This window comes from Triticum dicoccoides, unplaced genomic scaffold (genome assembly GCF_002162155.2).
Source record: "Triticum dicoccoides isolate Atlit2015 ecotype Zavitan unplaced genomic scaffold, WEW_v2.0 scaffold88305, whole genome shotgun sequence".
NCBI lineage: Eukaryota > Viridiplantae > Streptophyta > Magnoliopsida > Poales > Poaceae > Triticum > Triticum dicoccoides.
This window is the reverse complement of record NW_021307466.1, coordinates 59,580-70,839: the sequence shown is the minus strand read 5'-3', so window position 1 is coordinate 70,839 and position 11,260 is coordinate 59,580. Positions and strand designations below refer to the sequence as shown.

At 50.1% G+C, this 11,260-nt stretch overlaps 1 protein-coding gene across 1 annotated transcript in view; it reads left to right on the top strand.

Annotated features, from left to right (window-relative positions):
* Positions 1–8,933: 8,933 nt before the first annotated feature.
* Positions 8,934–11,260, top strand: part of LOC119348314 — a 10,197-nt gene continuing 7,870 nt past the window's right edge. Inside the window, exons 1-5 of the mRNA XM_037616508.1 lie at positions 8,934–9,016; positions 9,319–9,502; positions 9,635–9,887; positions 10,052–10,274; positions 10,379–10,499. Coding sequence (XP_037472405.1) covers positions 9,341–9,502; positions 9,635–9,887; positions 10,052–10,274; positions 10,379–10,499 — 759 coding nt within the window. The 5' untranslated portion in view covers positions 8,934–9,016; positions 9,319–9,340. The remainder of the gene's footprint in view (positions 9,017–9,318; positions 9,503–9,634; positions 9,888–10,051; positions 10,275–10,378; positions 10,500–11,260) is intronic.

The window sequence follows — 11,260 nt, the reverse complement described above, 5'->3', positions numbered from 1 at the left end:
ATAGCCCTGCCACGTGTCGCCTCCTGACCCGCCAGCAGTTTGACGGCGCCGTCCGTTGCCGTCAGACGGAAAACTACGCCGACGGCTAAACTATGTCGACGGCTGCGCCAGGGCCGTCGGCATACCCCCCTATGCCGACGGCATTATTATGCCGACGGTCTGACAGGAGTACGCTGACGTAATCTAGACTGATGGCTCTATGCCGACGGCTGCCGTCGGCATAGATCTATGCCGACGGCCTAGGGGCCTATGCCGACGGCCCGTGGCCGTAGGCATAGACCGCGAGTCCGGTAGTGACTTGCCGAGTTGGATCACATGTTACTATTGAAGTAACTCCCACTATGGGCAGTCTAAGAGCATGGTTAATAATATAGCCGACCGGTGGTCATAACATAGCGACATGTCATTTATAGCCAATGTAATAGCCAACATGCATAGTAGTGGGCTACAAGGAAATACTATTTTTTATCATATGACCCATCATGCAATCTCACATAGTTTCTTAGAACCCGTCCTATAGCCAGTTTCTCTTCTCTCCCCTCTTCCCTCTCATCCAACTCAGCAAGATATAATATTTTAAGTCTTACAGCCCGTCTACATCACCTTATTATACTTGCTATAATAAATGGAGACGAAGTCCTCACAAGTGATGCAGATTCAAATTAAGCAAGGAACCGCTTAAAAGAATAATTGTGTTCTTTCACATCTCGATGAAATATATGTATGGCTGCAGGACCAGTACTCCAGCTGTAGTTCGACCAGCTGGTCGCAAGGAGGGCCTCGTTGACCGTGTACTCTTGTCGTCTCATGCATGAGTATCACTTTACTTAAATTATCTCTCCTGTCATTCCGCTAATCCAAGATAATAATGTGGAGGAGTGAATGAATGGCTTGCCACTTTGAGTGGTGCCTGCGTATGATCGCATGTATATATAGGTTTACATGTACAGAGGGGCGCAGTGCGCCGGTGAGATCGTGCGGGTGATCGTGGGATCATGCACGAGGACGTGCTAGAGAGCCGGGTCAGGGTGTGTGACCTATACAACTAACACCCCGCCGCAGTTGAAGCATCCGGGGGTCGGATGCACAAACTGGAACGAAAATCCTGAAAAGCTGCAGTCGGAAGACCTTTGGTGAGCACGTCCGCGAATTGTTGCTTGGTCGGGACATGGAGGACACGAAGCTTGCCGAGCGCCACTTGCTCGCGCACGAAGTGTATGTCGAGCTCGATGTGCTTCGTGCGCCGGTGATGAACTGGATTGGCGGCCATGTACACCGACGAAATGTTGTCGCAGAAGACCACGCTGGCTTTCGGCAGTGGGGCGGAGAGCTCGGCGAGAAGTTGGCGGAGCCAGCAGCATTCCGCAACTGCGTTCGCGACGGCGCGGTATTCGGCCTCCGCACTCGAGTGGGAGACGGTGGCTTGGCGCTTGGACGACCAGGAGACAAGGGAGTCGCCGAGGTCGACGGCGTAGCCGGACGTCGAGCGACGCGTGTCTGGGCAGCCGGCCCAGTCCGCATCTGAATAGGCGACGAGGTCGAGCGATGAAGCGCGATGAAGATGTAGTCCATGCGTGGTGGTGCCGCGGAGGTAACGGAGCACGCGCTTTGCCAGAGCAAGATGGGGCGCGCGCGGATCATGCATCACCAAGCAGCACTGCTGAACTGCGTAGGCAATGTCCGGGCGTGTCATAGACATGTACTGGAGCGCGCCCATGATGCTGCGGTACTCGGTCGGGTCCGAGACGGGCGCACCCGCAAGTGCTGAGAGCTTTGCGTGTGTGTCGACTGGCGTAGCCACCGGCTTGCAGTGCGTCATGTTGGCTCGTCCCAGGAGTTCTTCGGCATACTTGCGCTGGGACAGGAAGAATCCGTTCGCCGTGCGGGTGACGGCGATGCCGAAGAAGTAGTGGAGCGGGCCAAGATCCTTCATAGAGAACTCGCCGGAGAGCTGTCGTTGAAGGTGCTGCAGCAGGGACGTGAACGACGCCGTGAGCACGATGTCGTCGACGTATAGTAGGAGGTAGGCGGTGCCGGCGCTGCTTTGCAGGACGAACAGTGAGGTGTCCGCACGCGAGCTGACGAAGCCGAGCTGGTGCACGTACATTGCGAACCGGGCGAACCACGCCCGCGGTGCCTGCTTGAGGCCGTAGAGTGACTTGACGAGGAGGCACACGTGCTCGGGACGGTCGGCGTCGACAAAGCCTGCTGGTTGTTGACAGTAGACACGCTCGGCGAGGCGCCCGTGCAAGAAGGCGTTGTTGACGTCCATTTGATGGACAGGCCAGTCGCGCACAGTAGCAATGGTGAGGACGACACGGATTGTGGCTGCCTTGACGACGGGAGAGAACGTCTCATCAAAGTCGACGCCGGGCCGCTGAGAGAACCCGCGCACAACCCACAGCGCCTTGTACCGTTCGAGGGAGCCGTCCGCCTTGAGTTTGTGGCGAAAAAGCCACTTGACGGTGACGACGTTGGCGCCGCGAGGGCGCGGGACGAGCCGCCAGGTTCCGTTCTCCATCAACGCCCTGTACTCCACCTGCATAGCAGCCAACCAACACGGATCTTGCAAAGCAGCACGCACCGAACGAGGAATGGGTGAGATGGTGGTGGGGGTTGTAGTAGCGGAAAGGCCGTCGGCATATTTAGGGTTGGGCTTGAAGGTACCAGCCTGAGCTCGTGTGGTCATGGTGTGGGTGGGAATGGGCGCGGCGCGGCTTCGAGGACGCGGCGACGTGGGCGGGGAGGGAGACGGGCTGGTGATAGGCCGAACAGGTGTGGGTTCAGAGGCCGGGGTTGTGGGTTCGGAGGCCGGGGTTTGGGGCATGACGGCAGTGGGTGTCGAGGGCGAGCACGGTGCTGCGACCGGAGTGGGAGCGAGAGGAGCGCTGGGTTGTGCGATCTGTGTAGTGCGGGGTCGACGGGGAACGAGGGGGAGATGAAGCTCATCTTCCAGAGAGGGCTGTGGGGCGGCTGGCGATGCACTAGCTTGATCAAGGAAGGGGAAGCGTTGCTCGTCGAAGACGACGTGGCGTGAGATAACCACGCGCCCGGTGGCTGGGTTGAGGCATCTGTACCCTTTGTGGTCGGGAGCGTAGCCTAAGAAGACGCAGGGCGCTGATCGCGGCGCGAGTTTATGGGCTGTGGTAGCGGTGAGGTTCGGGAAACAGAGGCACCCAAAAACTCGCATGGCCGCGTAGTCTGGGTGAGCTCCATAGAGGAGGAAGAAAGGGGTTTGGTCGTGGCGAGGCCGGCAGGGTCGCCTGTTGAGGAGGAAGGTGGAGGTTTGTAGGGCTTCAGCCCAGTAGGGAAACGGCATGTGTGCGTGAGTGAGTAGAGCGCGAGCTATGTTGTTCAGGGTGCGCAGCGCACGCTCGGCGCGTCCGTTTTGGGGGGACGTGTATGGGCATGACATGCGGAGCGTGATCCCAAGCGAGGCGAAGAGTGCGCGGGAGGCAGCATTGTCGAACTCCTTGCTGTTGTCCATTTGGATCGTGAGAACGGGTAGGTTAAAGTGATGTTTGGCGAATGTGATGAAGTTGCGTATGGTGGGGAGGGCGTCGGATTTGTTGCGAAGGGGGAATGTCCATGCAAAGTGACTGTAATCATCAAGCAACAGGAGATAATATTGATAGCCAGAGTTACTAGGTACAGGGGACGTCCAAACATCACTGTGCACAAGCTGAAAAGGAAAGAAAGATACATGCGAGGACGAACTAAAGGGAAGCCTAGTGCTTTTGCCGAGCTGACACGCCTGACACACGCCGACGGTGGTGGTAGCTTGGACGATGGCAGAGGGATGCAAGGTGCGGTCGAGGGCGTCGACAGCGGGGTGACCAAGGCGTTGGTGCCACAGGTCACGCGAGACCGCGGCGAGAGCGTGGTGAGTGTGGGTCGGTGGCGTGTACGGCATGGGGTAGAGTTCGTCGCCGTCATCATTACATCGGAGGATCACCTTCCTCGTTCTTCGATCCTTAAGAGAAAAACCAAGCTCATCAAATTCGACATTAACGGGATTATCACGGGCTAGGGCTTTGACGGACAGCAGATTTTTGATGAGATGGGGAGAAACTAATATGTTGTTGAGGTGAAGTGGGGAGGTAGAAGTGGGAATGGTGGTGTGACCGGTGTGCGTCACTGCAAGCGAGGATCCATCGCCGACCACTATGCGGTGTGTGTAACAAGGGGTAGCAGATGAGAGGATACCTGACGACGAAGCCATGTGCGTGGAGGCGCCGGTGTCCAAGTACCAGTCGGTGCTCGGCGGAGACTGCTGCTGCTGCTGCATCGACATGTTGTTGAGCGCCGCTATGAGGGCACTCTGGTCCCAAGCCGGAGTCGTGGTTGGAGGCGGTTGCACCGGTGGCCCATTGTAGAGCGGGTGGGGAGGCACTGCAGTGTACCAAGCAGTTGGTGGAGCAGTGTTGGGGATGCCGGGCGCGTGATGTGTAGCCGAGCCGGCGAACGGGTTAGCCCCGCCGGCTCTGGGACCGAGGATGCCGGAGCCCGGAGCATGGGGCCGCCAGGGCATGGGCCATGCATGCACCATGCCTGTCCAGGGGGCATGGGCGGGAGCAGGAGGGCGGGGGGCTGGTGCCCCGCCGGAGTTGGTGTGCCCCGCCCCGCCGGAGTTGTTTCCCCGGCCGCGTCCGCGACGCCCGCCTCCGCCGCCGTTGCGGTTGTTGCCGCCGCCCTGCCCAGCCCCTGCATGGCCCCCTGTGTTGGAGTTGGAGGGGGCCCGAGCAGCATGGAGAGCGGTTTCGGTGGTGATGCTGTCGGCGGCCAGGTGGCTCTCCTCGAGAAGAAGAAAGGCGCGGCAGCGAAGGAGCGATGGGAAGGGAGTTTGCATGGTGAGGATGGGCACGGCGTACCTGAACCGGGGGTGGAGCCCGCGGATCATATTGAGCACTTGGTCGCGATCATCGACGGCGGCGCCGAGCTCGGCGAGACGGTCGGCGCAGTCTTTGAGACGCGTGAAGAAGGAGATGATGGAAGAACCGCCCTGCTCGATGCGCCTGAACTCGGTGGAGAGAAGCACCACCTGGTGCTCGGCGTTCTCTAGGAAGAGGTCGCAGATGGCGGCCCAGACAGCGGCGGCAGTGGCGCCGCGCTGGTGGATGAGGCCGAACACCTCCGTGCTGACGCGGTTGTACAGCCAAGAGACGATGTGTGCATCGTCCTGGAGCCAGTGCGGATCGCGGGGATGCGGCGGCCCGGTGATGTGGTCTCCGACGGCGTGCTTCTGGAACATCACCTCGAAGAGAGTGCGCCAATGAGAGAAGTTGGGAGGGTTCAGCGAGAGCACGATCGGGACGTGCTGGTTGATGAAGACGCCTGCCAGAGGAGAGAGAGCAGGGGGGGACGTGGAGGTGGAGGCGCCGGCATCCGGGACGAAGAGAGCCCCGCGGTTGAAAGCAGACGGGGTGAGGAGGGTCGGGTTGGGTGGCTGGCTGGTCACCGGTGTGGCCGGCGTCCGCAGAGGGTCGTGGCTGGGACGGGGAGGTGGGGGAGGTGGTGGAGGAGGTGGCGGAGTCGCCATGGCAACAGGAGGCAGTTGGGAAGGAGAGAGGGCAGCGGAAGAGGTCTAGAGACGGTAGAAATATCCAGCGTCTGATACCATGTGGAGGATTGAATGAATGGCTTGCCACCTTGAGTGGTGCCTGCATATGATCGCATGTATATATAGGTTTACATGTACAGAGGGGCGCAGTGCGCCGGTGAGATCGTGCGGGTGATCGTGGGATCATGCACGAGGACGTGCTAGAGAGCCGGGTCAGGGTGTGTGACCTATACAACTAACAAATAATATAAGCATCGTCGTACGCATAAAAACTGATGCTATTCAAGTTAGGTGATGAGGATGCGTTTGGCTGAGTGGTTATCACGTGATGAGTCAGGTATATCAATATTCTCGATGCCGTCGGGCTGTTTGGTTTGAGCCTTGAGGACTGGGTGACGAAAGGGCACTGCTACCTCCGCTACAAGTGTGACCTTTTTGGCATATTTTCCTTACTCTAATGTGCTGTGATGCAAGTTAATCTTGATGAAATTGAATCCACCAATATTGCTTGCACACAACGTCGAAAGCAGAAGATTACTCGGTCCCATAATTAAATTAAGCTTGTCTATCCTTAGCAGGGACGCCCAGGTAGGCTAATCCTAAGAACTCAGCAAGAACAGGAAGCTCATTCTATCAGCAAAATTATACTGGATTCCATGGGCTCCATGGTGCGGACCATGCCGAAAGTATACTAGATCTATCGTCGGCAAACTTTCTTTCAAAAGGAATATCAATGGAATCTTAAATGGTACAAGCCTCTGTTTGATTTTTTGGAAAAGGAGGTCAGACCCCCGGCCTCTGAATTGATGTGACGTACATAGTCATTTTTATTTATTATCAAACAGAGTACATAGCCAAGTTAATCATGGCTAAATCTACGAAATAAACACCTCTGCAGCAATGCCTTCAAAAAGGATAAACGTCCTTGTATCATGGTCGTCACTCCTGGTCGGAGAAAGCCTTGACATGAATTTTCATCCTACTTGTCGAGACCAACCAATGAAGACCAGCACACAAGCAAGTAGGCAACGTCTTCAACAAGTTAACGACGCAACTCTGTAGCTGTTGAGACCGACCAATAGAGGTCAAGACAAGGGTTTTCACCCTGGAAGATGAGTCGTCCGATAGTCGCATCCGCTAGTGCTACAAGTCTATGTTGTTCATATTTTTTTATTCAGTTTTGTTAGAGATATATTTGGTATAATATGATTTGTAATCAACTCCGACCTTATCTCTAGGAAATAAGAGGTTTCTCGCCCTCCGAGCCATGTATTCTATATAAACCGCCCGACAAGCTCAATACAAAACACACTGCATTACGCCAATTATCCCATTACATGGTATCATAGCAAGTTCCTAGACCTAGCTCCACCATCGCTTCCGCAGCGCGTCGCCCTGGTGGATGTCGATCTCCATGATCTCCTCTAGGGGGTTGTGCAACCCGTAGCTAGGGTTCGTCCACCAGTTGCCCTAGAGATTCTTCTTTTTCTCCATTGATTAGGGTTATTTTTGCACGCTCCGTTGATTAGGGGCTTTGTCGATCGTGTCGATTGGCCACCCTAGAGATTTTGGGAGCAAGAAATCTCCTGGGTCACACGATTATGGAGGAAACAAATATGAAAACTCTTGAGTGTTTGCATTATCTCTCATGCCTCTATAATTTTTTGGCATGCACTCTATAATGATTATGGAGGCTGCATTTTTTATGACTGATATATTTCCCCTCAGTCATCTCTGCACATTACCTCAAAGACGGAATTACCCTTTTGGAGAAAATAATCTAGTAGTGGGAGGGGCGATGTGGCACATCCCAACGCTGCAAAAGAATATTGTTTTGATAAAGATCACTTTTCTTAACTAACCGAGTAGTTTTAACATGGTCCCTCTTACCTCTTCTTTTCACATGAGAGGTAAGAGTATAAAATAGATCCGAGCCGTTGATCTCATTAATTAGCGGCCTGGTTAACTCTTACCTTCTTACCTCATATGTAAAAATAGAGGGTAAGAGGGATCAGGTTAAAATTTTCCTAAGTTAATATGTAGCATTAAGTGGATAAAAGTTACGATGAGCAACACCGGGACTCTGCATAAACAAGATGCACGGAGCCAAATACAAACAGTCTGACAAAAGATAAAATAAATTGGAATGTGGACAATAGTATAGTCATATAGGACCGATGTTATGCCCTTGTCCAAAATGAGATGGTGGTCCGATCCGGAGATACCCATCGATCATCGATGCAAAATAATACTCCCTTCGTCCCATAATGTAAGACGTTTTTTGACACTAGTTATGGGACGGAGGGAGTATATATGAGTCGCCCGTGTGGGGGTCAATGGCATCTTTCACTGTCTCACCTTGGCGTCCAGTTCCTCAATAGTGCTAGCCAGGGCGCTCTTCGCTGTGGTGAGCTACTGAACCTACCAGGTGAGTAAATTTCAGATATGATCCCTAGCAGATCCGTACACGCCATGTAGCTTTTCTCTGTTGAACTAGTCTGCAAGTCATTGCAGTTTTATATAGTAGTCTGATCCTTTCGGTTGGGAGATCGCCGGAAGTTATCTGCATCTGCTGGTTAGATCCTACACACACTGCTCATCGTTTTCTTTGAGATCTGCCAGGTGGCAATCCTGGATTCTCTATCCTTCTGCTACGAACATGTTTTGGATCCAGTAAGCATCAGCGATCTTAGTTGACTTCTTCTGATTAAATTCTACGGGTTTAATTCAGGAGGAGAAGTAATGTTAGAGTTGGGGATTTGGATCTGGGGCTATGTGGGGAAGACGCTGGGTTCATCCTTTCATTTTATTTTTATAAGTCATTTATTTATTTAAAAATGCGATAGGTGGATTCTGGATCGAATGGATTAATGCACTGAATCTTCCTCACTCCTGACATGTGGACCTCCAACCGAATTTCCTTGGGGAATTTTCAATCCAATTGATTCTAATCAGATTTTGGTATTTATCACCTACAACTAATCCACAATAACCCAATTCGTAAGTGATTCTTGTCATCATTTATTTAGTTGTAAGTGCTTTGTAAAGATGGAGAGTCTATTTCTCCTCCCTTCTCTTTCTATGGCGAATCAGAATTACTAGTGAATCAAAATCGTCGGGCTCATGTTTCAATTGCAAATTGTGAATCTGGCAACTAACTTGACTAACTGTGAATCTGGTAATACTAACGTTGAACACAATAGGAGAAACCCCAGCAAACAAAAGGAGAAAAATATCCTTCCGCATAGGCTGCTCTGTTTTAAACTTTGTTCTTGTGTTAACTTTCAACCATTTTGGGTCATTTTCAACACTTGTTTATATCAAGATTATGAAGTTTTCTCTATGCACTCACAATGATTTATCATCCTCTGGGCAGGGCTCCGGTGGACACTTCAAGTCTGTCGTCCTTTTGCAGACTCTCTAATCTCCTGAGCCATCTAAAAGAGTATCCAATAGGTACGCATTGGCTCATAATAATCATTATTGTCTTCATATGTTGCATAATGCTAGCCGGTAATTTTGTCTTGTCGAAGTGATGATTTACTGTTTGTGATCTAAATTGGGTACACCATAATCCCACCGGATACCCTCGAATTGACATGGATAACAGTGTACCCAAACTGCCCCAAGGAGCTGTGGAACTTTCCTATTCGTAAAACAGAAGAACAATCTTCTGCCTTTCATAATTCTTTAGTGATTCAGCCGCGAAGTGTAGTAGCCTAAAAAACAATGATGTTGCTCTTGTTTTTCACTTTCAGGTACTGTGGCGTGTAATTGCAAATGGATTGCCTATCAAGTATGACAAAAAGTGACCTGGAGCGCATGCTATTTGATGAAACCGCAGAGCCAAAGGCCCTGCCATTATCACTTTTGGCAGAAATCACAAATGGTTTCTCTGATAAGCAGGAAATTGGCGAAGGTGGTTTTGCAGTTGTCTACCAGGTATGCCACAACTCTCAACTGTCCAAGTCTTGATGAAATTTGATACTCCACTTAATCAGCGACAATTTTAATATGGATCGGAGGGAGTATCAAAACTCAAGTTAACTCTCTCAAGTCATCTTGTGACTTAAGGGAATGCTCAATGGTGGGAAGGTAGCTGTGAAGAGGCTGTCCAAGACGCATTTGTATGAGAAGGAGTTCCAGCGAGAAGTTGAATGTCTCATGATGGCGAAGCACAAAAATGTAGTACGGTTCCTGGGGTATTGTGCTGACACACAAGGGAGTGCGGAAAGGTACAACGGAAAATTCGTCATGGCGGATGTACAACGAAGGTTGCTCTTCTTTGAGTATCTTCCCAATGGGAGTCTTGATAAGTATATCACTGGTAGGATCATGTGGCACGTAAAGTTTATTTTAACTTTTATCATTTTTAATGCCGAAATTTACATGGTTTAGTATCCCACATATAGTACCCATCTTGTTGTATCGAATATGAAGGACTCGATGTATGATAAGTAATAAACTTCATTTATCCTCTCCTGTTCATAGATACATCTCGCAAACTTCCGTGGAGAAACTGCTATAAAATTATTCAAGGAATTTGTCAGGGGCTGCATTATCTTCATGTGAAAAAAATTGTCCACTTAGATCTAAAGCCAGCAAATATATTGTTGGATGACAATTTGGTGCCGAAAATTGCTGATTTCGGCCTCTCAAGGTGTTTTGAAGATATACAAAGCCGGGTTTTTACTCAGAATATAGGTGGAACATTGTAAGTTTGCTTAGCCATTTAGTACAATATTTTTTCCTCTAAGATTATATTATGAATGAATTACCTTGATTATTAACTAATTGCATGTGTATATGTTTATGCAGGGGATATTTGGCACCAGAATTTGGTAATGGTGTAATCACATACAAGTTTGATGTCTATAGTCTTGGTGCAATAATCATAGAGATACTCACTGGAGAGAAGGGGTATCACACTGTCGACACTGTAAGAACAATTTAGGTCTTTTGAAAATTAAGGGTCAAATGCATTATTTTCTTAGTATGGGTTTTCTCTTTTTAGACACAGCATGATATCCCTCTGTTTCGTTTTAGCAATAACTCTAGTATGGACAATAACTCTGTGCATTCGATTTATCCGGTTTGGTACATATGTTATCAATACTTTGATAAATACTGTATGGAATTAAAATAAAGTTCGATTTTGGTCTAAACTAAATTATTTCAGTATGGTTTTGAAGATACCATAAAAACTAGACTTGACAAGAATTTAAAATGAGGCAATAAATTTTGAGTTATGTTTGTATATTTCCATCACTAAATATTTCATACTGATATTTTTCATACCATGTGATTGCATTATCGGTCTATGGAATCTGTAGTGCACAACACAATTCTAGGTTCCAGCCTTCTACTACTTTCAAGCAAAATAGAAGCCCATGTATTGCGTACTAGTATTTAGTACAACACTACAACCGAATATGGTACTAACAGAACAAAAAAAAACTGCACAACTCTCAAGTTATAACCTCTTAGGATTTACAAAATTACTACTTCACAAAATAAGTAGTACGAGCATTACCAGTAGTAAGTAGGAAAGGTGCACTAAATCTTTAGATGGAGAATGCCAGAGAGGCACGGATGCCAAGTCTGGTGAGCTAATGATGAGAGCGGAGCATGTTTGCGCATCAGATGGCGGAGCAGTGCCTTAGCACGGAGGTGTGGCGAATTGGCGGTGCACCGAGTGTG